General features: G+C 42.0%; 1 protein-coding gene across 3 annotated transcripts in view; it reads left to right on the top strand.

Annotated features, from left to right (window-relative positions):
* The window catches only part of CHCHD6 (coiled-coil-helix-coiled-coil-helix domain containing 6), a 114,434-nt gene that overhangs the window by 27,487 nt on the left and 59,228 nt on the right, over positions 1–27,719 (top strand). Inside the window, exons 5-6 of one of the 3 annotated variants that reach the window (XM_014946608.1) lie at positions 7,262–7,282; positions 12,711–12,794. The exons of 1 other annotated variant lie outside the window; for it this stretch is intronic. In XM_014946608.1, the coding sequence (XP_014802094.1) occupies positions 7,262–7,282; positions 12,711–12,794 (105 nt within the window). The remainder of the gene's footprint in view (positions 1–7,261; positions 7,283–12,710; positions 12,795–27,719) is intronic. One more of the 3 variants, XM_014946609.1, reaches the window with a different exon arrangement.

Below are 27,719 nucleotides of genomic sequence, written 5' to 3'. Positions count from 1 at the left end.
CTGGTGATAGTTGTGTAAAGTTGACACAGCCCCCCCCCCCCCTTTCTTTTCACGTTGTTTCTGGTAATAGCAGCTGAACTTCTGCCAATTACTTCTGCTGAATTTGATAGCTAATACTGGATTGTACAGAGTTATCTCAGACATTTGGTTGGTGAGTGCACTTAACCAAGCAGGCCTGCATAAGGAATGAAGTTTTAGGGCCAGCTATTAATATAGATTCTAAAAAAAGCCTGAACCTGCCTTTGGGGGTTTCTTTTTCCCTGACTTCCAGTGCCTATAGTGAATAGTCTCCAGGAATATTTATCAAATCACTTTCCTGTCTGGTTATTTCTAGTCTATTGCACTGGTCAACATATTTGATCAATAAATCAATCAACAGGTTCTTAAAATTACTTTCATTGACTTTGGAGGTGTAGCATACAAAAAGAGCTCAGAGAAAGTAAATGATTGTATGTGCCCCAACTATAATTAGAGAGCAAACAGTGTGGAGATATATTTGTAAATAGTATCTACTACAATAATACAGCAATCTGTCTTTAGGGTTCTGTGGTACTCTGAGCTGGATTGACTCTTTCAATTTGCAAACTCATGAAGCATGAATCTTAGCTCTGTCAGGTCATCTGACTGCTATATTTAGAGCATATACTGTTTTAAAGCTAAATTTCAAGCTCCTTGCTTTTGATCAAAAGGTCCAGGAGTAAATACTTCTTTGGTTCCTTAGCATGTGACATCATTTTTGAGCTTCAGGAGCTCCACTGAGAGTGAAATGTTCTTTTCTTTTCCTAAAGAAAATTCCTAAAGTGCTTAACTCTTCCTGCTGTACCCGGTCTATGCCCCTCCTCTTCTCGACAGCAGCAACACCAGGTTTGTGATCCCTGCTGAGAGACTACCAGGTACCGCACCTTCATAGAAAGAGAGAATGCTCTCTCGCCACCCCTGGTTTTTCCAAGCCATATACCTTGAGCAAGAGTGTGTTGTATTGTCCATTAAATGGTACCATCGAATTAGCATTGAATTCTTGTAGTTCTTACAAACATTAAGCACTTCCACGATGTGGAAAACTGCTGTTTGCAAATTGTCCTATCAAACAGAAATCAAAGTTTTGCTGGCAGTGACATAGATTTGCAAGTTGCTCTTGATACAACCATGCCCTGGAGATTGCAGTGCAAAAATAAAGAATACAGTTCTACAGTAGCCTGAAATCCTAGTTGTTGCTGAATCTACACTCTTCTTTTTGCAGATGATTATGATATACTCGGACTTCATTAAAAGATGCAACCTTGCAGCATTTTCTCTCATCACAGCCTTGTGAGGCGCCGAGACTGCAGGAATTTGAGAACCAGCATATTCTCTTCCTGAAACACACATTGGGTTGCAAGTGCTTTGGAAGCAAGAATCAGAGTCTCTAGTGGACATTTTGTCTATAGCTCAAAACCACAACTTAATTGGCAGCCTTTTCATAACGCTGACTGTGGCCTAGGATGTAGGGAATGCTGCAGGCGAAGACCGAGGTACATTTTCAGAACTGGTTGTAGGGAAATTTAGTGCTGACTGCCTGTCTCTCTGTAGTGATCACAGAAATGAGGGAGATTGTGGTGAAGCTTCTCACTTCTATGTCTTTTTTTCTTTCCTGGACAGCCTCTATTATCTTTCTATATATTTTGACTACATTTTACTCCATAGGTAACACCTTACTACAAGCATGATTATGTGTGTGTTCTAGCCCAGACCATTTATTTTCACTTGTGTCCCTTATGCTTTTTGTGATCCTTTCTGTAAGGCTTTGGAATCCACTTTGTTAAGGCGAATTGTTGATTACCGTATGTCTTTCCCACATGCATCTTGGCAAACTGGTAAGTTGGATTCTGCCCCCAGAAAGATACTGACCCTGTAGTGCTGTGTGAAGGAAGCTCTATGTATGTCAGATGAAATAGCAAGGAGAAGAGGAAAATTTACGAGACTGTCAAAGTGGGTAGAGACATAAACGATGATGTTTAAGAGTGCACCTGACTCTCCACCTGCAGAAGGATTCACAGAGACTGGCAGGAGATGCATGACCATGACTGAAGGCTTTCAAGAATTTTCTTACTCGGCCATGTAATTAAGATAGTCTTTGCCTGTATTGAAAAGCAACCCCAAAGTCAATTGTATTTCTCTTAAACTGTATAGTATTTGAGATAATCTTTTTTTTAAATAAAAAGAAATTAGATTTCTAATCTTGTGGCAGGACCTCTGTATTCACTCTACTATTCTAAACCTGTATCCGTTGGCTGGTGCCTATAAAGATCTGTTTTGTTCAGAGGCAGGTAAAATTGCATATAGTGTCTGGGAGCAAGTGTGGGGAGGGAATTCCTTCAGAACTCACATGGTTCATCATCTTTACTGCTTGGAGGCACATGGGTTGATTATGCATGTCATCTTGATTTTTTGCAAAACAGTGGTTGTGTTTGAAGTACTATGTTTGACTCTGAAGATAATATATTTGGTATTTAAGAATCTGGCAAGAGAAAGCTATGTCCCCATATGCATGCACAGAAATGAGATTGGGATGTAGGCATGCGTAACTGTTATTTTCCCCCGTCTGTCCTATCCCTAGAAAGCCATATGCCACCCCTAGGCTAGCATAATGGGAGTCTGTATTAATGATTATGAGCTAGAAATAATCCAGGAAGAGTTGAGTGGCCTTCGAATCTAGCTTTATAAGAAAATACCTTATTGACTCAGTAGGGTCTGAAATATGTTCTGGGATAGAAAATCGTAATTAACACAGAATTTCATGATGCTCTCTCTTGAGATTATTTTTTTTTTGACTAAATTGGTCAGGGACTTGGAGATTCTTATGTCTGACAGGCAGAGTAGGAATTTAAACAAGGAGGTAAAAATTTAGAGGGAGTTGTTGACTCACCTGCTATCAGAAATAAGTATCCTGAGCATACATCTCTAGAGAGCTTATACTCTGCGAGGTTTCTATAGACATGGAATGCTTTGTCTCTTGGCAGTCTACAAAATGAAAACTCTGTATATATATATAGAAGTAGTGATGGAAGGAGGAAAATGTCGGAATGGGCTGAAGTATTAAAGCAGGCAATGAAAGCAGATAGTTTACTTTTGATTTTATAAAATAGGTTTCTCTTGTTTTAAATGAGAACTATCAACTGCCAGCATTGCAAACCTATTTGCAGCAATGCCATAAATATTAGAAGTGCAGTTGTCTCTGAATCATAAAAGGGCAGAGGGCTTTTCTGCTGCTTCCCATCTTCATGTTTACAGAATTTTGTATGCTCTGTATACATTAGAGTTGAGCAATTTCATCACAGCCTTTCCTCAAAATTGATTGTTGTTCAGTGTCTCTTCCTGCTTCCTCTCCCTTGTCAGTTGGCTACATCTCTGACTCTCATTACACTTAGTATTGATACTGCTTCAATTTTCCACTGAACTGGAAGTGTTTAAGGGTCTGGAGTGGATACTGAATGTCTAGATATATTTTTTTAAATGCTTTATTTCCTATCGTCGTGGAAAAATTTAGAGCTGGATTATTGCCTTAAGAAATGACTCTTTGCTCATTCAGCGATGACGTCTGGTCATCAAGATGTTAGAATATGTGCTGCAGATCTCTTCAGATACTGACATGAGTGCAAAAGTTGTTGCCAGCAGCTGTCTTGGGTTTTGGGCACCTGCTGCCTCTCATTTCTCGCATCTCCCACTCTATCTTCCACTCCCGAAGTTGGCAGTGCCCCTAAAAATACTCTGTGTTGAGTTCTTAAGTAGGAGATCTCTACCAAGCTGGTAGTGTGGATTCCTGAGTCACTGGTCATGCTGTAGTGAAATTAGTTATATGACAGAGTTACTGGCTATGGCAAGGTAATGGACATCAAGGGTGAAGCTGGTTCCAGCCAGGTTACAAAGGCATCAACTGCCCTTCCTAAGGCTGCTGCTTTATCATGCTGATCCCCCCCTGCCCCCAGTTGCAGAACTGTTTTGATTGCTTACTGCCATTTTTGTGTTTGTCTAGACCGTGACAGACATGACTGATGTGCCTGTTATGGCAGTCATGTATGGGTGATGTGGTGTAAGGGTTTGGGAAAAGATGCTGGAAGTAGTCTGTATGTGTGAAATACTAATTTGGCGCTGTATTCATGATTTCATTGGAAGTTGGACTGTTGATACGTATGTGGGAAAGTAACCCCTGCTTGAAGAATTGGTGCTCAAATGTGAAGTTCTTGGAAGCACAGATGCATTACAGGAGATAATTCCCATATCTAACCAGAGTCTTCTCCGAGTGGACCGTATCTTTTTCCCCATATAAATACCTAGGACAAGGGTTGCTGGTTTGGCCTGAGATCCTGTTTTAATAACCTTTTGTCTCTGGTATAGTCAAGTATCGTAGAATAGTTTGGGTTGGAAGGAACGTTTACAGGTCATTTTTATGGCCCTGCTCTGGACCTGCTCTAACAGGTCCATGTCCTTCCTGTGCTGAGGCCTCCAGAGCTGGGTGCAGTAGTCCAGGTGGGTCTCACCAGAGCAGAGTAAAGGGGCAGAATCACCTCCCTTGACCTGCTGGCCGCCCTTCTTTTGATGCAGCCCAGGGTATGGTTGGCTTTCTGGACTGTGAGTGCACATTGTTGCCTTGTGTTGAGCTTTTTATCCACCAGTATACCCAAGTCCTTCTCTGCAGGGTTGCACTCAGTCCCTTCATCTCCCAGCCCGTATTGATGTGGGGGTTGTCCTGACCCCAGTGCGGGACCCTGCACTTGGCCTTGTTGAACCTCGTGAGGTTCACACTGGCCCACTTTATGAGCCTGTCCAGATCCCTTGGGATGGCATCCTGTCCCTTAGGCGTGTCAACCGCACCACTCAGCTTGGGGTCATCTGCAAACTGGGTCCACTGGATCCCACTGTCAAGAAGGAATATCTTGGTTTGGTTTTGACCCCAAATGATTAAGTCCAGGATTTATTCAGCTTCTTGTGATTGCTGTCCAGTGAGCTATCTGGAAGAGAAATTAACCCTTGTTTTAGCAGGAGAGTACTGCAGTATTGACCAAGGGTGCTATAAGATGGCAGGGATCATAAAGCTCACAAACCCCCAGCTGGATGTGAAACTCACTCAGTTAGAAAGCAGATATTGCTCATTTCTTAAACAGTTTACTTAAGCTTTGAAAATATTAGTGGATGTGCTGTGTCTTTTCTTGTCAGTCAGTGTTGGTAAATGCAGCTCTACTAAGAAATCTTGGCACAAGCTTACGAGGTAAAAAAACTTAAACCAGTAGCCCTCCTGAGTTTTCATTTTGGTATTATTATATTATTATATTTTATTTAGTCAGTGCTTCGCTCCAAATGTAGTTATTTTTTTCCCAATGCAGCAATACGTCCTACTGCATCTACACTTGTTTTAATTTTCCTGTTTCCATTCAGTGGAGTGTATCTGTCTACTCTTAGAGTAATAATTTCCCCCCCCTCCTGAAAGGTGACAAAATTAAAGCCTTTGGCAGCACCTGCAGAATAGATGCCCTGTGCTTAGTGACAATTTTATCTTTCTTAAAACTGTAATTCTGCTACTGTGCATTGTATCTTATAGGGGTATAAGAGGGACCACCTCTCAGGGATAGGGCTGCTTCCTTCCCCTTGCTCTCTTCTCAGCAACGGTCTGGTGCTGCTGAGTTAGTACCTCGTGTTCATTTTGTCATGCAAGTGTTTGTCCACCAGGAATGTGGTGGTTAATGGCTTAGGCTCCCCAGGGATGACAGGTGTAAATCCAGTAAAGAGCTATTGGTGTGCATGACCTACCTGCTGAAATAATAACATGCACCATAAAGAGCCCTGCATTCCCCCTGTCCATCTGCTGAGGATGGACGGCCTTGCAATTGCTAAAATGAAAAAACAAAACTAAGCACATCTGTCCTGATTGTGAAAAATCAGCAGGAAGAAAAATGTTATTCAAGTCAGGCTTTTGTCAAGATCCATCAGCGATTGCCGGTGAACACCTGTTGTGTGTTGGCTTGTTCGGCCAAGGACTTGGTGCTGCGATATAAAACCTGTCTGCAGAAAGGGGGGGAATTGGCTTCTCCCAGTTGAACAGTAGATGCTCGGTTCCAGCCCTCTCAGCTGTTGCAAAGGATGAGGATGGACGACACATGCAGCTGGTGACACTTCATCCCTCAGTTACCTGAAGTAGCCGCTCGGTGCCATTAAAATGATGGCCGATCCCATAAACATATTGCACTCCACCGTCTGCTCCCTCTGGCACTGAACTATGACCAAGAGGAAAGTTCCTCCTGCCCTGTCAACTCCCCTCAAATAAATAATCATCATAAAAAAGGCCAGCCTTTCCGAAGTTCCCACTTAAGCAAACGTGCTGCTGATTGAGCGTAGCCCTGAGAGGCAGGGAAGGCTTGCAGCCCTTGACAACAAATGAGAGCTGTGGCTGCCTCGTAAACGCCTTGGCTTCAGGAGGAGGTGGTTATGGGCATGAAATGTTTATCATCTTGTACTTGCTTTGCTGCTGCTGGCTGACTGTGTAAGTAAAAAGTAGCATTAAGTAAATAAGAAGCGATGCTGCAGCCCGCTTGTCTTCAGACTTAAATAGGCTTCCTGGCAAAAGAAGGAGCAGGTGAAGGCAGCTTGGATTTGGCAGAGGTTTGGACTGTGCACAAAAGGGGTGTGTGTTTGCCTGTGAGGGGGGATCTGGTTAGAAATCTGATCAGTCAACTGGCTTTCTATTAGGTAGCACTCTTTGAAATGGTCCGGTAAAGAAGATGACTTGACTTGCTATGTAGGTCAGCTTGTGCATTCAAAAATGCCCCTGCCAAGGGTTGCTTGTTCTTTGCAGGTGATTTGGAAACAGCAGAGTTGTTGGCCACCTCCTTTTGAGCATGGCCAGCATTGCCACGTTCACTGGTGCGTGGTTTGGGTGTCTCCATCTCTGACATTGCGCAGCATCTTGCATGACTCCCTGAAATTGGCTGCTTCGCAACTGTCTTCCCTTAGTTCCTACCCTAAAGGGCAATCCTGCAGCAGTCTTCGCTGGCTTTGCTTTGTTTTTATTTTTTGGGGGGTGCATGTGCTTTTGTTTTGCTTTAATAGCACAGTTCCCAATAGGGGACAGCACTGCACTGTTTAAGATGCTTGTCATTTTTAAGGAACTTTTCTAAACTTGTCATCCTAAAAGCTATATTGTGCAGCAGCAGGCGGCCTCCATAAATCACTGATTTCTCTTTTTCTTCTCTTTCCCTTCCTTTCTCTCTTGCACTCTCTTTATTCCAAGCCTGCGGATTTGGACGCCTGGGTAAGCTCTCTTTTTTTTGTCTGGATCTTGCTTATTCCAAGTGTCATGTTGTTACTGCGCGCATACAGATTGTTATTGCTGAGCACAGATGCAGGATTTTATTTTCTGTCATTACATTTTAAAAGGTGTTCAGCTAGAAAATTGCATATTATTTCCTCCATAAAGATTTTCACTGGTTCCTTTTGTGTAGCTTACAGCTGCTGAAACCAAACTTGATCTGGCGGTGTGTGTTGTTGGCTAAGGGAGTAGCAAAAACAGGAGGAAATGAAGGTTACACCAGTGCTGCTTTTTGAGGCCACAAGTCTGCATCTGGGCTCTAAAACAAAACAAACCCCAGTCACCTGCCTTCAACAGAATGAGAGAAAGGACAAAAAGCAAGTGATTTTGTAGGCCTCACGTGTCTGCGATGGCGAGTGCAGGTGACTCCACAGTAGTGGTGATGTTTCTGCTGATGCAAGTGGAGGCTGAGTCAGGGCTCCCCCGTGGTTCCTCGTCCGGTATGAGCCTCCCCATAAAGTTCTGCTGCTTGGTCTTAGGCTTGATGTGCACGAGCTGCCTCATGCTGTTTCAGTCTTGCCCTTTCAGCTCTGCCATTCCCTTTAGGCTTGGTGAGGAACACACCAGGTAGCTAATTTTGGAGCCAGTTCTGCTCTTCAGTGCATTGCTGTCAATTCCTCCTCCTAGTCTTGGAGCCTTTAATAGCATTTGTTTTTCTCCCCTGCCACCTGGACTGCTACCAGGACTGGAAGAGACATGGGAAAGCATGAGGTATAAGACTTTGCAGTTGTGAAGTGTGGCAAGCTGAGGTACTCAGCCAAAACATCTCTGCTTGCTGCTGCAGGGATGTTACTGGGTACCTTTGGGGGAAGCTGATAACTCCTCTCAGCAAAGACAGGATGGTGTAGAAACAAGGCATTTGGTAGAGACTTAAGGACCTTTCCTTTATCCATGTAGCTGCTTTCCCTGGATTGTGTCTGACTGATTCTCTAGGCGTCATCTCACTAGTTCATCTGTGACTGGTGAATGTGTTTTGCCAAGAAGATAAATATTTTTGCAATAACCTTGCCAAGTGCTGTGACTTGCCTCTGAGGAAATTCTTTATAGTATGGACCTTTCCTTCTAGCTTGACTTGTCCTTTGCAGAGGGTGGATGGGGAGGTTCCCTCCAGAAGAATCTTCATGCCCTCTCCCCAAATCCCAGAATCCCAACAGTATTGTGGAGAGCGACAGCCTGATGGTACCCATCAGCTGTGGCCTGTGCTATTGCTGAACTTTATTCCTGGGTGCCACATTCCCTACTGTAATCTGACCCTGCCAAGAAGCCCTTTTTTTTCCAAGCAGATTTCCTTCCTGGTTTTCATGTTTAACAAGGTGATGAGAAGGGACTGTGATTAAAAATAATAAAAATCTGGAGATATTTCAGGAAGAGGGGGGCAAAGCCAAAGCTAATTGTGAATGGCTGTTGCTAGAGTGAAGCCCAGCTCTGGAAGATCAGTTGCACAGTCTGATGTGTTGCTTGTTGGTGTCAGTCCAGGATGAGGCCAAGAGTGTCTGGCTTTGTTCATAGAGAATGAACCAATAATATTTCATTACCTCAATTAAGAGGCTTGTAAAATATTTCTGTTGGCCTGCCTGTCAGCTGTCAGGCTGGTACTTGAATTCTTCAGTTGAGCTGGTGTGTAATGCAAAGCTTTAGAAATGTGCTTCCAGAGTTTGTTATGGGTTAAAGGGAGAGAAGGAGTCTGGACTTGCAGGTGACTCTACCCTGGCTCTTTGTCACTGTTCAAAGCAGCACTAAGATAACCTGAAAAGCTTTGGGTTGTGGAAAAAGTGCAAAGATAAAACCTAGGAAGAATTTAAAAGAGCTCCCTGCCACTCCATGACCGTGGAAGCTGTAATAGCATCCTAGTAGTATACCTTCCCTGTCCTTCTGTAAGAATGCAATGCTTCTAACCTCTGACCCATCATAGGGAATTCTTGAGCATCTTCTGAATATATCTAATACCTAGTTTTTGTACAGAGGGCAGTTGCATATTGCATACATTCTCTTTTGCAGATACGTGCTGTCCTGTGCTACTTTTCTAAGTTTTAGATGCATCCATGTGTTCTACAACTAACTACACTCTTCCTCCCCTCCTGTTTTTTGTGGGGTTTTTTTTCCTGATTTCATACTTCTTGTATACCACACTCTCTGCTGTGTTCTGCACAACAGCTTTTTAGATGTTGTCTCTGGGCTTTGGTCATCTCTTGCATGATGTGTTCAAGCTCAGATGTAGCTTCTGCAGCGTGGATGTGAAATGCAACTATCTGATACACGATTTTCAAACCAGTGTGTTATCATGCATGTCTTCCCTTCTCCTTCCTTCTTTAGTTCTAACAGCCGTTTTGTGAAAAGTGTATCTGATGCTTTGTTTGGCACCTGCAATCCCAATCCCCTGTGAGATTGTAATCATCTCTATAGCAGCCAGTTCTGTCTGGGACATCACAGGCTTCTGCCTTCAGGTGGGAAATAAGCAGCAGGGCTAGAGGATCTCTTAATAAATATCCTGTATTCATACAAAATGTCCCTTGTTGCCTAACCCAGTTTGGAACAGTGAGTATTTCAAATGACACATGCTCTGACTGTACCATTCATACTTCAAACATCATCATAAAGTGTACTAAAGTTTCTAGTAATAACAGCTGGGGATAGAGGGAAACAGAAAGCAACTTTCAAGCAGATCTGTCAAAAATAGAATGTTTCTCAGTATACTTCAATGCGCTGAAACATCAGCAGCTCTTGAAAACAAGCAAGGCATTGAAAATATGTTTGACTTGCAAGTAGAAATTTTCTCTCCAACCTGTGTTTTGTCATACAGCTTACAGGCGATAAGTGGGACAGAATGGGAGAAAAGATGGGAGAAATTACTTACGGGGAAGAATTGGGAGTACACTGAGGTCATAATAGGCAGTCAGGAGATCCAGTTCTGATTCTTCGAGATCAACTTTGCAAGACCCTAGGGAAGTCACTAACAGAATGTGTATCTGCTGCAGGGTGCGTTGATGTGGAGGCATTATTCACTATGGGTACCCCAGCTCCAGTCTGGTCTGCTTGGGAGTCAATGGGTCATCATCATGCAGATCAGACCCCTCTCATGTGTCTGATCTCAGCACCCCACTTGAGAGATTAGGTATTTGGTTTGTGTTCCCTTCCAGAGATGTCACATCCATGTCTTGTCAGAAACAGAATAAAGCTTCTTGCCCACCAGTATTGTTACATGTATTGGTTTTGTGCTCCCAGAATAGACTGCTACCTCAGGAGACTAGCACTGCCATGTAATTAATTTATTTAGATTAAGCAGAGACTTTCTTGCATTTTTAAGAGTTGATCTTTTGAGTCTTTTTTCTTTTTTTCTTGAAATACACTTGACATTAAAATCACCTTCCATCTGAATTGTATAGAGGGGTCAGTACTATGTTACTCTTCTTTCTTTTCCTTATTTATTTTCTCCTTAAGGAGATACCAATCACTTGTTTAGTAATCTGATTTTGTGGGTGTTATGCAGAAAATCAGCAGGAGAATCAGGCTCCTTTGGTCACCCACCAGGCCACCCTGTTTTCTTACATCTGTTTCATTTCAGTTGAAATTGCTTAGTCCTTTTCTGTATAGAAATGGATTTTGGTGCAGAAGGATTGCTTTGGTTCTCTTATCACAGAAATACTAATAATTTTGGCACTTACAAAGTGCCCATCAGTGCCCATTGTTGGTGTGATATCTTTTTGGTCAGGCTGCATGTATGGGGCAGCTGATTCTCATCCCTTTTCCCATCCTATTTCAGCTGGTTTGTGAGCTGGAAGATACGTAGCAGCTCTGGTTAAACCAAAGTCAGAGATTTTCCCTTTAATCAAGTGCCTTAGAGAGCAAGGGGGTTTAGATGTGAGTCTATAGTGCTTGTGCCTTATTCTGGCCCTGTTGGCTGGATGACAAGCATGGGAACCAAAATATTTCTTTTTCCTTTTAAAAACAAACAGACACCACCGCACTCTGGCAACCCCCCTATTTCATGTGCTCCGACTTCTTTTCTTGCTTGCTTATCAACTGTCCCTCACTGCCTAGCTTAAAATCTCTTCTAAGCCCTATTATACCGCTGTACTTCCATCAGCAGGGGAGCAGAAAGAAAGAAATACACAGCAACTGGCTTTCAGATGTAATTTTTCTCATTAACAATGGCTGCTGGCTGTAAAATGACAGGTCTGAGCCCACGAGGATGTTTGTCCCAGCTGCTTAATCATATTGGACCAGCATTTTCTGTGATTGTACCATCATCATTAAAAGTGAAGAGCAATGCTGCTGGGATGCTATAGATTGGCAGGGTTTGTGTTCATGTTAAATGGACTAATAATTCTAGTTTTGAAAGGTCTTCTTGCCTGGTGATAACTTATGTGGCCCCAGAGATTTTGGGATGGGATGGGGGAAGAAAAACAAGTGCCATTCTTCTTGCTATTGTTGCTTGTTATTTTTAAGCTTAAGAAGTTTGGTTCGGGTCCATCAATGCCATGTTTGCTTAATGCTGGTTCAGTGTAGGAGTGGGAATGCAATCAAGCACTGCTGGTTGGAAAGAGCTAAAAGGCAAAAGCTGTTGCTGTAACCACACAATTGATCATTTAGTTGATGACCAGGTTATGCTTAAGCACGTGCTTGTATACCAAGCTTGATGTTTTTGGAAGTGTCACATTTATACTTTGGATGATGGAAGGAAAATTCTCTGACACCCATCTCCCCTCCAGATCTGCAGCGCCCAACCAGAGGAACTTTGGGGTGCTGGTGGTGTACACACAGAGTACATGTGGAGAGAGTACTTAATTATCAGGGTAGCCCTGCTACGTATGTGTGTAAAAGCAAATGTGTGGTCAGTGAAAATCTGTGTTGCTATGAAAGTGTTATAACATATACGCTTTATTTTGGATCTTCCTCGTGAGCGTAGGGGTCTGTTAAATCTACAGAAGTTTCTGACACTCCAAGGGGCAAGTGTTTATGAAGTGGAGGTTTTGAAGTTAATTTTTAAGGTAAGGTGAAGAACATTGAAGTGGTACTCCACATCATGATTTGTGGAAGACAAAGACTTGGATAAGTTCTGAAAAAGGCAGTAGGAAGGTGTCACCTTTCTATGATTATATGTTTTCATTTAATAAGGAGAAATAAAATCAAGGCTATGAGTTTGAGTATGATTCTAATAAGATTGTTTCAAACATTTGGGGATAATCCAAAATGAACTGCAATACAAAGGTTTGTAGTTCCACCAAGAGGGATCCCATACACCAGTCTTGAGCAGTGATATTTTTTTTTTTTTTTAGTTCCTTCCAGTCTGCATCCCATGTGCTTTCCTTACACTCACACCTTTTATTTTTAATTTTTTCTTCTACTGATGCTCTTTTGTTCTTCTTCCCAGGCTGTTGAGCTGGAAGGCAGGGAGGCAGAGCTGAAGCAGCAAGAAGCCTTCTACAAAGAGCAGTTGGCCCGCATTGAGAGGAAGGTGAGGCTAAAAGTTGTCTTTTATTTGTGGCCTCTGAATACTAATGGGATTGGATGCAGGTCGGTGTGGATCCAGGGAGCAGAGAAACAAGCCTCATTGTGCTGAAACCTGGAACTGTCTGCCCCCCACCCATTACATAGTTAAGGGATGAAAAAGCTGTGCAAACCAAATCTTTTTAACAACTTGCGTTGGAAAGGTAAGGTGGGGTTTAACTGGATGATTTTTGTAATAAAGTAATTCAAACTTTATTTTCTTTTTCACCATGGGGTTGAGGTGAAAGCTAAGTTCAAAAAAGCAAATGCCCTTTTTTTTTTTATTCCTTTTGTTAAAAATCCTTTCATAAATTAAAAAAAAAAAAAAAGACCCAAACATAAATCTTTGTTATAAATATGAATTAAAGTTGTATTATTAATTTTTCTCTGGGGAGCCCAACAGTTCAAAGGAGGGTGCTGCACTGCACTGCCTGCTTCTTCCTGGATAAGCCTTTGAAATGAACATGATTTAAAGAGACACCGTCAAGCATCTTTTAAGCCTGAAATGACCTTTGAAAATCCATTTAGGGATTTGAATCTCTCCCCTAAACGTGGGATTTGCTTCTTTGTTTAATTGTTTACCATGATGAGTTTTTAAAAATTGATGCCATAAAAATAGGAGCAGCCATGCTGTTCCTTATGAACTAATGCGTTTTTCACTTCCTGGCAAAATGAAATAATGTTATAAGTAGTCTTTATTTTTTAATAAATGTGGAGAATAATCTTCTCCAATTTGAAGCAATTAGGCCTCCTGACAGGGAGTTGCATACATCTGACTCGTAGTTGTGCGATGTGACTAAAAAGAAATGCAAACAATGAACAAGGTAGGTTGTAAAGAGACAGAGAAATCAATCAGTTTTACTCCCAACATGTAGCATGATGGTGAATATGGAACATGGGAAAATTACAGATTATAAAAATGGTAAAAAAACTGTCGGCACATCTATTCCCCTCCTCATTCCCTGCTACTGCATGATTGTCCATACAGCTTTTTTTTTTTTTTTTTAAGCCTTTGATGGTAAAACATGCCCATGAGCAATTTCATATGATACAATTTTGCAACATTTTAATCCCCACAGTTCATTAAAAAATAAACTATTAAAACTACCACTCAGTGTTGCATTCAGATTTTGAAATTCTATTTCTAGATAATGGGGATTGTTCAGTGAAATTGCAAACAATCTAGCAGCTATCGTTCTAATTATCACAGTTGTCCATATGTTCATACGCAAAGGGAATTTTTGCAATTTCTTGGTCTCACGCTGTGTGCTTCTATTATATTCTTCTCTCCGGATCTGGTTTCATGAAGCGGAAACTGCAGAGAAAATTTGTATGTGTGTCTGTCCTTTGTGGACACAGGAGTGGGGAGAAGTTTGTGTCCAGCCTGCATTGTACTGTTTTTGAAGTCTTTTGTTGTATTTCGTGTTTTCCTTTTCAGGTCCATGTCCCTTGCTGCAGGGTAACTTTTTAAACAAGGTGATGGATATTTTAGTGCAGGGTTTTCTCAGGGGAGTAAGGTGTCTTGCCCATAGTCCTATTCAAACTGCAGAGCTGCATAGAAACTGTCTTCTGGTTCTTACGTGTACAAAAGCAAGTAGATAAAAAGGAACAGGTTTTCTTTCCTCTCTTAAAACACTAGATAGTTTCTGACCCTTAAACACTAGCATTTTGCTGGTAATAAAATAGAAGGATGCCTCCAACCATTAGTCTGTATTGGAGTGGGAGGTGGTGGGGGCTAGAAAGGAGAGGAGAGAAATGTACTTGAAACAGTGTAATAAAGCTTAATTGTATTAGTTTTGAAAAAGGTTTTCTATCTTCTCTGTGGATAATTTTATTCCTATAATGGTTGGAAAGATGGAAAACACAGCACAGAACAATCTTTTTTATTAGCTGTTGCTTTTATATAATTCTGCTTTTATTTGTTGAATACACGCAGACCTTGACATTTATTTATTTATTTTCCCTTCTACTCTACTAAAACCTTCCAACTCAGCCTTAGATATATTTTTATACATCTGTGTATGTACATGTGTGTTTATATTAGAAAAAAAAGCTACTGGTAAGAGGATCAGGTGCGGAGGAGCTCTGAAATAGAAGTTTGCTTTCTCTGCTGTTTTCAGAGGGGATGGTCACTTGCATGGTCACTGGTGATTTGGAGGTGTTGGGCTGGGAGTGAAGGAATGTGATGGCTCAGTGTGGAGTTAGAAAGCTGAAATTTCTCCTTCTAAGGATCAGACTGTCAGGAATTCTCCCCTCTCTTCTCCATGCTGTGCCTATCTATAACCTCAGCTTGGCTTTGTTCCCACTTCTGCATGATAAGAGAATTCAGCAGTAGGAGACTTAGAGATTTGTTTTTCAAGGATGTTTTGAACTGTTGATGTTGAGAACTATACCTTCCTGGTAGGATGCTAAGAATAATTTTATTATATGCTCCCTACAATGTAGTAGCTGCTGCACTGAATCAAACATGGAGACTGTCCTGGTTCTTCTGACAGTGGTCAGTTTTCAAAAACTTCAAAGGAAGATGCAAAAAAAACCCTCACCAAACCAAAAAACCCCTTTTGGAGAACAACTTTGAGAAGAATCTTCCCAAGTGTTGTCAGTTGGAGGCTGAGACGTGCCCTACTGCAAAAGTGTTTATTTTCATTCAGTATTTTTATTCACTATAATGGAACTTGGATTCCTGCCATCATTCTTATATGTGTCTCAGGCATTTTTCCTGAAGCCTTGTTTAGCTCTTTGCTTCCAATACCATGTGGCAGTATGTGCCACATATTAACTTGTATACTCTATAAATTCCCTGTTACCAGTTTCAAATACTTTTTTCATTTAATATCTTTTATGTGAAAGAGATAGAAGGAATTCTTTTCATTATTCATTATCTGTAGTCTTCTGTTCCCTCTTTTATCTGCCCATTAAGCTGAGTAGTCCTCACCTTTTCAGCCTCTGCTTGTGTGATATTTTTTTTTCTAGTTTTCTTGTTTTACTTGTTTGTCTTTGGGGCCTTTCCCCCTCGTGGCTCTGTCTTTGAGATGTATTGGCCAGAATTGAACTCAGTAGTTCCCTTGAATGCAGCAGATTGTGTGAATAACATTATCTTTTTATTTTGTAATCTCTGAAAGAGTACTGTAATCTACTGGACAGAGCACAGAATTGGAAGCAAAAAACTGCTCATTTTCTAATAGCTGTTTCTCTTTTGGGAGTTTGAAACAATTACTTAGTCCATCTATCTCAGTTATTCCATCTATATGATGGAATGGCTTATAAGGGGAGGGCAAAGTGTTGTGGAATAGTAAAGCTATAGAAATGCTAAAAAGGCTTTGCCTTTAGTTTTGCATGAGATGAACTACGGGTGTACCTTATTTCAAATAGATCTCGAGAAACTCAGTTTCTCTAGACAGTCTTATTAAAATTTTCACAGGAAAGGGCATGTTTGAAAAAATAATTTCAGTGTTTCAGCTCTTGGGGTTTTCCTACATCTTCTGCTAAAGCACTGGAAGAGGTGAGGTGGTGAGTGCAGCAGCACTGTGTCACAGTCAGGACCAGCACAGTGTGACCAATGATAAACATAAGATCAGGGCAAGTATATGGGATACTCGTCCCAAATTCTTCCTGGCATGGTCATCTCTGAAACTTTTCTATGTGTATTTAATCCTCTCTGAGAGGTGAGAGTCAGAACAGTGCACACAGGGCTCGAGGTGCGGGTGGACCATGAGTATATCTGGCAGCTGTATGAGAATCACTGCTTGGTTCTCTGTTTCTTTGTAGTGCCTAGCGCTTGATTTGCACTTTTGACTTGTGTTGAGCAAACGCCAGGCACTGCTGCTCCTGGCAGCGTTCAGCTATTGGGAGTGTGGCTTTGAGTGCATGAAGCAGCTGTACTGGGATTAAACCAATGCTGCCATTTGTTGTTGGGAGGTTTTCTTCCCACTGCACCTTCCATTATCAGTTTGTCAGGGGTTGTGTGTGTCAAGGGGTGGTACATTTTGTTCTGTCTGCGGTGCGGTGCGTGCTGTTTAAACTTTTTTTTTAAAACCGAATTTTATTGAACAAATTCCTGTCAGAGGATCAGGACACTGGTGATGCCCTTTGTCTTCCTCACTTTAGCTCGGGTAATTTGTTGTAGTTTTGTGTTTCAGTCTCTGGGGTTGCTTGTATGTTTTTGTGTTGGAGTGCCTGAAGTATTTTGCTAATCAGGAAAATTACAGGGAATAGATCCTTTGAACTGACTATTTCTTATATGACTGTGTGTAATTGCAGGATTTTGGAGCTGGTGATACAGGCATTCCATTCCACACCTGTGTTTCCAGCGTGACTCTCTAATCTCCAATAAGTAATCCAGTAATGAGACCTGGCTAATTTGTTATAAGTGGCTAAACTTCTAACTGACTTGTTAGAGTAATTTTACATCTCATCCATGTAATTTGGAATTGTTTTACAAAAAGTGGGTCTTGTCTCAACTGTTTTGAAGGAGGTTTTGAACTGTGGTGTTTCTCTGGGTAAGAAGATTGAGAGTTGGACCTAATAATCTGTAAGGAAAGCCATAGAAACACTCGATTTGAGCAGCTTAAGCTGATGTTCTTTCATACATTTATATGTTACTGAGAAACAGGGAGGGAGGGAGCTTGGTACATATACTGCTCAGAACTGGGATTTTTATTAAGGGTTCTGTGTGTGCTTTGTCCTGCTTTCTCCAAATGGTAGAAACATCCTTTAATAGATATGATAAGAAAGAAATGTAGTCTCTCCTGGAACCCTTCAGATACTGGGTGATTTCACTTAGCATATTAGCTGTAAACTTTCTCCCAGGTAAATATTTATTTGACTCTTTTAGCTATTTGGCCTCTTGGTGGATTTAACCTGGCAGAGGTTAAGGGCAGTGCTACAGGATGGCAAAACACAGGCAGCTCTTTGGAGCAGCACGGAACGGCAGAGAAAGGCTGAAGGTAATCTTGGCAGACGAAGCGAAACTCCTTGCTATAGATGGATGTCTCTTTGTTTGGATTTCCCTAAGCTCCGTCTCCCACGTTATCTTTTATTAGGTGGCTGTGGACTACCGTCAGCAGTGGGTACATTAATATGCAGTGTTTTTCTGCTTGTAGTTTTTCAGAACAGTAAGTAGCACAAGAGGTATTAATAAGCTGTGGAGTATTTATGCAAGCAGGAAAGCAATGCGTTGAGCAAATACCTTTTTTTGGAAAGTTTTTATTAATAAGGTAGACTGCACCATTTTCTCAGCTTACCTTCACAAATCTTGTAATTTTGTGTGTGGCATTCACCTTGTTTGTTTTTTTTTTTTAAATTAATCTCCTTTTGCCCTTGCACTTACCATTTAATTCATGTTTGTAAAGCATTTGGGATGCGTAAAGAATGGGAGGCGAACTTATTTTTGTTTGTTATTCTTATTGGCCTTGATCCTTCTTCTTGGAGCAGACTCCCACTTCTGGTGCACAAAGGTCACCCCTACATGTGAGTCCACTGTCATTTCTATGCTTCTTGGCCAGCAACTCATCTCACTAAAAATCTCTGTGGAGAAAGTGACAGCAGCCTGGGGAAAAAAAAGCCTTCCAGAATATGTTCATGTTGGGTCTTTATGATCAATTTTTAGCAGATTCTGCAGGACTGAACAAACTGATGTCACCTGGCAAAGGTGGCATGTGATTTTTGTTGAAGGGGACGAGGAATGGGATCTGAGTTGGGATCCCAGGCTGTGTCTGTGTCCAGGAGACCTGGAGAGCACTCCCCTACCTTTGAAAAAAACAAGCCCTATTGAGGTGTTCCCTTCAACCAGGCCCTCTGCCCTCTCTGTGGGAGTTAAAGATTCAGTGCCATTCTCTAAGCAAGTTGGCAGGTGTCACCGACACCATTTACTTTCTCAGTAAAATGGACTGTAATGTCTTAGGGCTGCCCGTGAGCTACTGCTGTGTAAGGGCTGATGCTTTGCTGCCAGTCACTGTGTTGCCAGCTGCTGCTGGGGGGTACTCTGAGGAAGAACAGCTAGTGTGAAACTAAGTTCTGGTCTCAAAAAACATGTTTCCCTTTCAGAAGCTTCACCTGTCCCTGCCTTTGTAATCAAGCCTTACAATATTCTTTACAATTTCAGTTTTTTTCTTACCTAATTTGTTCACTTGTCTTCTCATCCCCTGCCTCAGCTGCAAACGCTTCCTCTCACAAAACTAGCAGGGCTTCATGTGAACCTACGACAGCTGTGTTCCAAAAAAGCAGTTTGCCTTTCAGGCCAGTGGAGCAATATAACAAAGCACCCAGTTCATCGAGCTGTTGATTTAATCTTCTGAACACAAGAAAAATAATCCCCCTTATAGTTTTCTGAAATAGGCTGATAAGATCCGTCCTAATCATCCAGATCACTTCCCCGTCGCTTGGGCAGACAGCGTCCCAGGCTGTGTGGACATTGTCTTTCAGGTGGCAACGGCTCTAGCAGTCTCTCAGCCTTTGATATTTAGAGAACTGAAGGTTTTGTCCTGCGTGCGTGTTAAATTTCTGAATGGGAACAAAATGAAAAAAGAACGAACCTGAAATTGTCATCTGAACCGGTTCTGACCTCCCATCCTCTTCCTCTTTTCAGTTATTCACAGACGTTAAATGTCAGGCTGGGGGAAGAGGAGGAGGCAGTACAGCATCCCTAATTTCCTTTTTCTGCCGGTGTCTATTAGGGCTGAGCAGCGTCTCGGGGAGGCTGCCTTCCTCATGCTTCTGCATCCTCTCCCTCTCTGCGGGGAGAGGTTGCTTCGCTGTTGCCGTTGGCCAACTGGCAAACTGACTTCAGTGTCCTGTGCTTAATTCACCCATTTAATGGCTGTTTTGCTGAAAGCTTGTAAAGTTTAGTAGTTAATATACCTCAGTACACAAGCTTTTAGAGATCAGATAAATTGATTGGTAATTTGATGAACTCAAAGAACATCTATAATAGGGTAAATAAAACGTGTTAGATGTCAGCACTGCCTCTGCCTTCTCTGCCGTGCGTATGTTCTCTATTCAGTATGTGTTGTCTGATGTACAGTACATTACATCAAATTACAAGCAGCCTCTATGCAAACAGCAACTAAGTGTTTGCTTCCTCTTCAGTGTGCCCGATTAGCGTAGAGATGCTTTTGCAGTCTGTGTGCTGAAGGGTGAACTGTCAGAGCCTTGCAGTGATTTTCCTTCCCTGGCATTTAAAGTACCTTTGCAGAGGGAGAGAATGATGCTTATGGGCTGCTTCATCTTGGAGGAATCCATCCTCAGGCTCGACTTGTGAAATAAATGTGGCAATGTGTGGTTTGAACTTAGTGTCTTAACACTGAATTTAGCAGCTGAATTTAGATAACAATCTGGTATCTGGTCTCATCAGTGTATCACTATGAAGACTTGTTAAAGGCAGAACAAAAAGACCTAGAATGTGATCTCGTCTCTTTGTTGGAACCCAACACCAGAGTATTTCTCAAGTCTAGTCCAAAAAGAGCAAAATAAGGGGTACTTTTGTCTTATTTTGAGAGCTTTCCCCATTATCTGATATTTCTGATACCCTCCCCTGCCGTTTTTATTTAACCCAGTTTTCCCTTCGTTTCATTCATTTTTTTTTACTGCCTAATGGTTTAAATGTCTGTTTTCTCCCTCTTTGTGCTGTTCATATGGATGTTTGTAAGCAGAATGGTATTTATGAATGTGTATATATACAGGTAGCACTGTTACCAGTAAAACCAGTGCTGCTTTTCTAATGGAAGGCAGTGCTTGCATGCACATCCATCCATACGTATGCGTGCACACACACGCTGCCTGTCTCTCACCTATTTTTACTGCAGTGTAGTTGTACCTTAGCACCAACTATATTATCCTGCTGCAATAAATACCAGTGCTTCCTGCTATTTCTGTGTAATTCGCCAACCAGTGTACAATTAATTTTTGGCCCTGTTATTGCTGTATTGGCTATTTTATGAAGCTGTAGAGAGTTAGCACAGCGAATTGATTAAATATGTTCCAGACCTTAGGCTGGAGTCTGTGTGTCTGCTGGGATTTGAATGATTGAAGCTTGCGCTTCTCTTGGGATATTCCAGATTTAGACTTAGTCTTGGAAATTGTTTCAGGTAGACAAAACTTCCCTCTGTGTGTGGAATCCACTTGCATAAGAGCCTGACATTGGGGAATCTGAGATTTCCATTTCAGCCCGCAGCGGTCCTTCCACATGTGGCAGGAAAAAAAGCCATCACTATTGTGACTTAGAAATAAAGCCAAGGCCTGGGCTCATTTTGAAAAGGTCCTTAAAATTCTGGCTCTGGCCTTACAGGATATGCTGTCATCATGTTAATGCAAAATATGGCCAATAATTACTCTGTAAATTGGGCAGACTCCACAGAACATCTCAAATTTGTGCTGAATTAAGTAGTCCAGAGATCAGACTTTAAAAAGGGACTACTCTGTATTTACGAATTGTACCTTCTGAAGTGAGTGTGTTTAGTAGTTTACTGTGGGTGTGTTAAATACACGTTTCATGACAGCCTAGGGCCACTTCTCTGAAGGTTTTTCCCCATCTGCCAGTCATTTTAAAGAAACATAAATAAAAGAGCTATTCCAATTTCATGAACATAAAATGCACGTTCCCAGGAGACCAGAGTGACTCAGAAGGAGCTTGTAAATAACATGTTTTAATGTTCTTAAATATATGTGCACCATGAGGCTTGCCATGAGGTCTTGAGCCACTGCAAATGGTATTTGCTTCATGTCACAGAAATGTCCTGGTCCCAGGATGATGTCGGGTGGGTTTTTTGTTTGCTTGTTTTGGGGTTAGCTGGTGGTTTGGCTATATATTCTGCTGCATCAAGAATGATCCCAGTCACAGTTTACCATTAAACACCTCGGCTCAAATGAGGATTTACCTGATTTACCCATTCACAGTCCAGCCCCATTGTAAATAAATAGGAAATAATGGCTGTATTTGTGTTTCACTTTTAACAAAAATAAACATACACTAGAGCTGTCTGTCTTCTGGAGAGTCGAACCCTGACAAATGTGAGGAGGAGAGTTTTGCCCTGGCTGGTGCTCAGCAGCAGAGTAGCCATCAGATAAGAGCTGGTGCCCTGCACAGAGGGCAGCCATGGCAGGGAGCAGCCGCGGAGCCAGAAACCGCCGAGAGGACACTTAATCTGTGTCAGTCTCCAAGGGGCTGCAGGAGAGCAAGAGACGGGAAAAGGAAATGCGGGAGCCGAGATAAAACTCTAAGCCTCTGATTTGAGAAGACTTGTAATAACTAGGTTATTTTAAGAGAAGAGCTAGCTTTTCTTTTCCTTCCCAATTATTGCATTTCAGGTCTTTTCGTAAGAAAAAAAAGGCTTAATTCCTTCTTCCTTCTCCCTCCCCATTCTTCTGAACAGAAGCCAAATTTTTGCTTATATAATTTCGAGCTGCAAGGTTGCTGTAAGCTTGCATGCCTGGGTCAATTTAGGAGTGGCTAGATTATTATTTATTTTCTTTTTCCCCCTAGAGATGTCTTATGATATATTGGATAGTATATAGAAATCGTCTCATTTGCCCTGACACGCAGCAAGCCTTGAACTGGCTGGACTGTGATTCTTGAAACAAAGAAGACGACTCATATGGGCGTGTAAAAATGCTGTATCTTGTGCCCGCCTGGGCATGTGTATGGATTTTTTAACTTCAGTTTTCATAATGGATATGTATACCACAATATTTCCTTTGGCTGTTTAGGGGATTAAGTGTAGTATGTGAGACCTTTCACCTTTAGGTCATTTGTTCAGATACAGCTTCCGTTAGCAGCAGCAAAAAGCCATTACTTGCTGATGGCTAATCACTCATTCCTGTGGCACCGAGATAATAACTCTTCTTCCAGTTAGAGGCAGGGGTTTGTTGCAGGAAGAACAAAAAACAACCCCAAAACCCAACTGCGTCCTAGCTGTCGATTTCTCTGATAGGCAAAGGGCGTCCTGGTGAGGAACACAGAGTTTGTCCTTGTCAGCTGAAAATAGGACAGGGCTGGGTTATAACTTTGTTGTGTGTTCACTTCTCGGCAGAGAGGATCTGGCTACAGATTTGCTGTTTGCGGTGTTTGGATTTTTTTCCCCCTCCTGTTGTTCCCCAGCAAAAGTATAGTTCTGTTCTTTCTTTGTGTTCCTGTTGTCTGATTTCTGAGCCCAAGCTGTGCCCCAGTTGAAGGGTGGAATTTTTTGTTTGGTCTTGTTCAGCAGATACAGGTGAAAAACGAATACTTTTTTCATGAGTCTGAAAAAAATCCGCTTATAACACAGTTTCCCAAGCCTTTCCTTGTTACAAAGTTTATCAGCTACAGTGGCAAACCCCAGATAATTGTGATGCTTACACCAAAATACTTCTTTTGGAGCTTTAAGCCTACTTTTATTTCTTCCTCCTTTAGTCCCAAAGTCAAGGTCTGTTGTTGTTTGTATGTAGAGCTCTTTACTGTTAGAGACGGCGTTAAGAATTAGATTCTGAGAGTAGATTTAGCTTCAATCTATGGGTGTATGGTGTACCCAGACATGTGACATTCTTCCATTTATGTTCCTGAGGTGCCTTGGCAGCAAGGCTTTACGAGATGTTTCTGGTTTGATAAGTAATTATTCCTATTATTCTGTAATGGGCTAAAAGGGAGGGAATGCCTTGTTCCCTTTCCTCCATCTGGATTCTCTAATGAAAGTGTGGTACTAAGCTGGTGGTGACCAAACGCTATTGAAGGCCGTGGGTGACATCATGCACCAGGGCTGTGACAGTCCTCGACTGTGAAGGAGTGGTCTCTGCCGGAGTATGGGACTGAAGCGTTTGTGTGGCTGCCTCTGCTCTCTGTGGGTGTTTGATTTTCATGTTAATATTTACGTCTCAATAGCCCTGCTGAGAAAATGCCTCTCTCCACCTGATTGGCGGTCTGTGGTCCTTCTGGGCTTGTCTTTGGAGACTTCACAAGCTCTTTGCCAGCTACAGAGATGTCTCTTCAATGCCTTGTCCTCTTCAGAGGAGGCAAAACAGCTCCGTTAAAGACCGTGTGAAAGAGAAGATCACTAAAAGCAGAGAGAATGAGACTGTCAAATGATGGGAAGGAAATTGCTTACAAATATTTTCTGATTTCTTTCTCATCCCTTTTACCATCCCTTCTCCTTTGTCCTCCTTGGCTTTTTTATCTTAAGATAAACATCGTATTTATTTTCTGTTTACTGTGTGGAGAATTTCAATCCATTCTGAACAGCAAAATAAATACAAAAAGATACTAGTCTTCTTTCCTCTGGAATAACTGATGCCTTGCAGGGAGAACTGGAGGTTATGTGACAGCAGTATTGTAAAGGCAGGCCAAAGGGATGTGTGTTAATCCATTTTGTTTTGCTTGTTATCAGTGTTTCATTTTATATTTTACTTCCCTTTTTAGGTAATAATCAATACTTGTTGGTAGAAATATCCTAATACCTTCTTTCCCAGCTGTAAAATAAATACACTGTTGCTTTATAATATTTGTCCAAGTATTATTAATAAAAGGGAATGACATCAAGTTATCCTTGTAAAACTACTTTTGAGCTGTGGAACTCAGAACTTCTTCCGGTTATTCATTAACTGAGGTTTCTAGCGCCCTGGAAAATAAGTGAACATTTAAAGTGAGACCACTTTAAAAAGTGAGACCCTAAAGCTTAAGGTTAGTATTTTCTATAATAGCTTTTGTTACTTTACTTTTTGCTTGTCCAGGTATGGTGTTTTTCTTTAGATGTGCTGATTACCCATAACTTGAGCCTGAAGTTTTGAATAATGAGCTCCTGAGCATCTCCAGACAGAGCCGGGAGCCAGCGGGCACTTCTGAAAGTGTGGATTTGTCTGTGTCATTAACCGCGTACACTGACCTGGAAACTCCTAGCGGTCTTTTTGGCTGTAATCATTAAACCAGCCTCTCCTACAGGATAAAACGGGAAGAGAAGCTGCAAGCCTAGTGTGAGAACCCTGGCGGAAAATACAAATATCTTCAGAAAATGCTCTGGGAGTAATAATAAAGAAAAAGTGCAGCGGCAAAATAAATTGCTGCTGATATAATTTTTCTTCCTCTCACAAGTTTGCCTCTAGTATGGCAGTTTTTCTCCCTTCGATAAATAAATGCAAAGATGAGAATCGCTGCCAAAAACTGTCACATTTCTGGAACTTTCAGCCCCTGATTATTCACATTAAGCCTCCCCCCCCAGCAGTACAGTATTCTGAATATGTACACCCACCATTCTGTCAGATCTGTGCAGTCTGCGTCTGGTTCATCTTCTGTGTCTTTGATGTGCTCCATAACGTAGGCAAAGAGAGGTCTGATAGTCTCTCTAAAAACCTGACAGTTTGTGTGACAATCTGTCCACGAATCCACAGGCTCCTTGTCAACCAAATGAGCCTTTGAATATCAGAGGTTTTCGGAACAGTGCTTGCAGCATTGCATATGCACTGAGGGGAGAGTACAACAGGCTTCCTCGTAACCTGAGAGATGTCTGCATTTTCCTTAATCATTCCAGGGACATCTCATCATTGCTTGTTGGCTGGTTCTCAGCCCTGCACATGTCGGGGTTATTTAGCAAAGCTTGATTTACTGGAAACTGCACATGGAGAATAATTTGCAGTTGGGGGTAGAGGAAAAACCCTGGGAGGGGGTGGAACTTGCGGGCTTTGGTATAGTTCCTGTTTATTGTGGGGTTTTTTGTTTGTTTATTTGTTTCTTATAGTGACTCTCTTCCTTGCATTTCCCTTTCCCCATGCAAGTGCATAGATGTAACGCATTTTCTTCCCAGTCCTCTTGCACAGCCTTGGGTCCCTCCTATTCTGACTTCCTCTGGGAATCCAGTGGATTGCATTCCTTAGCTACCTGTTGTGGAAAAGGATAAGGGCATGAATATAATTTAGATTTTTAAAATTGGGACAGGAACTGTTAACTGGGCGTGCTGCTGCAGTTTATAAATGGGGCTTAGGGATATTCTCAGCAGAGAAAGCTGCAGTTTGAGCTGCAGCGTGCCCGTCCGAGGTGGTGGGAGTTCTGTTGGAGGCTCTGTCAAATACCAGCTTTGGCATGATGGCATCAAACCTGAGCTATAATGTTCCTCCCTTCCCGAAATAAGCTCCTGTGATGGGCCTGACAGGGGAATGTACTTAGTATCTTTTAAAATGTATGACAAGTACTTGATGACTGCCAATTTTCTCTTTGGGATTTTTTTTTTTCTTTTTCCTTTTTTCCCTGTGAAGTGCTGGTCAGCCTCCTAGTGAAACTCTGAGCTGCATACCTTGGCACTCTTGATTTTCTGGCAATTCCCTTCTTTCCCTCTTCCCCCTTTCCTTTAGCACTGATTCATTGCCCGGCTGTCACTCTTGCTTGGACAATGCCCACGTATGAGAGGCAGTGTCCTGAGATCTGGGAGGTCATCCTGGTTGTGTGATGGAGCCGGGTATCGCTATGGGACCAGTTGTGCAGCTGCCTGGTGCAGGGATGTAGCAGGCATTGCCGTGCCCTTAATGTCATGGACACTGAGTTATCTGTGCGGGTCAGCCGGGTGTAGGACTTCTCCGAAGCAGATGCTGAAAAGCCTTGATGTTTAATCAATGCCTGGGAAGCCTGTTTACCTGCACTTGTCAGGTGTAATTGATTCGGGCATTTACTGTGAATTCCTCACCTAAGACTCCTTGCTCCTATATTAAACTTCCAGCCAGGAGGAGAGCGGAGCGATACTCTCCTACAACAGTTTTAGTGTTAATCTGGGCCTTTCACGTTGCTGTTGCTGTCCTTGTCAGAAAGCCTGCTGGCATTTTATGGCCTTTCTCTCTGAAGGTGCTTTTACTTTCCAGAGTTTGTGTTTAAAGAATTACTAATGCTTTATTTGCAGCCTTTCAGAACAGTGTGCTTTAAAGCAGCCTCATATAAACGCAGTGTTTAGTTCTTTCTGGGTTTTTCTTCCCCTTTTAATCACCTCTGTAGTAATAATTTCTTTGTTGTTGGCTGTCTTTCTGACTTGAAGGTAACACGAGGCTTTTCTGTGTGTTTCCAGTGAGGCACTTGCAGCTCTTCGGAGAAGTTCCTAATACCATCTTTCTGTGGGGTACTTGTTTTAATTGAACTCTTCCCAGGGTACCTTCATAAAGACAGCCTGAGTCTGGCGTGAGATCCCAGTCTGGGCCTGTAAAACCCTTTTCACCCAGATGGAGTATCTCGGTGTGGGACCTGGTTCTGGGAAGTCCTGGGGTGCCTGGCTTTGATTCACAGTGTGCTTTAGGGGCTGTAGCTTAACCTTTTTGTGCCTAGCTGGTTATCCGCAGGATGAATCCAGCTGTGGTCCTTCCCCCCAGCTCTGCCTCCCTCAAGTTTTGTGGAGATTGGTATTTTGTGGGATTTTATCTTTGAGAAGCTGTCTAGATATGCTACAGAATTAATATTTTGCTTTCAACTCAGGATAATATTGCAGTCATGAGAAGAAGAACTGTTCAAGCAGGAGTATACTTCTGCCCATGTCTAGTTTAACTTTCCTGTGTTGTTACTGTGGACGTTTCTCTTTTTCTGTCTTCTCTGAATCTTAATCCAAAATTTATGATCTCACAGCTTATTGCCCAAGGAAAGAATAGAATGACACAAATTCAATGCTCTCATTTCATTATTGGTCTCAGCGGGAGGAGTGGATGAACCCACACATGAACAGCAAACAACAAGAACTGTGTTTAGAAGTTGGCTTTGGCTGAAAAAAAATCTTTTTTTCTGTATCAGCAAGCTGTTTGTAGTTGCTTGTTTCTTTCCTCTATTACCTTTTGAGAAAAAAACATTTGAATTCGCATGAAAGCAAATTAACCCTTGGCTTCTATGCTCTCATGATGTGCTTTATATGCATATTTCTCTCCCTTGTTAACTGGCTTCTGTGTGTATGTGCACTTGCGCTTGATAGGA

The sequence above is a fragment of the Calidris pugnax genome, unplaced genomic scaffold (genome assembly GCF_001431845.1).
Source record: "Calidris pugnax isolate Ruff unplaced genomic scaffold, ASM143184v1 scaffold81, whole genome shotgun sequence".
Lineage (NCBI taxonomy): Eukaryota > Metazoa > Chordata > Aves > Charadriiformes > Scolopacidae > Calidris > Calidris pugnax.
Note: the sequence above shows the minus strand (reverse complement) of the source record. Positions and strands in the feature narration are given on the sequence as shown.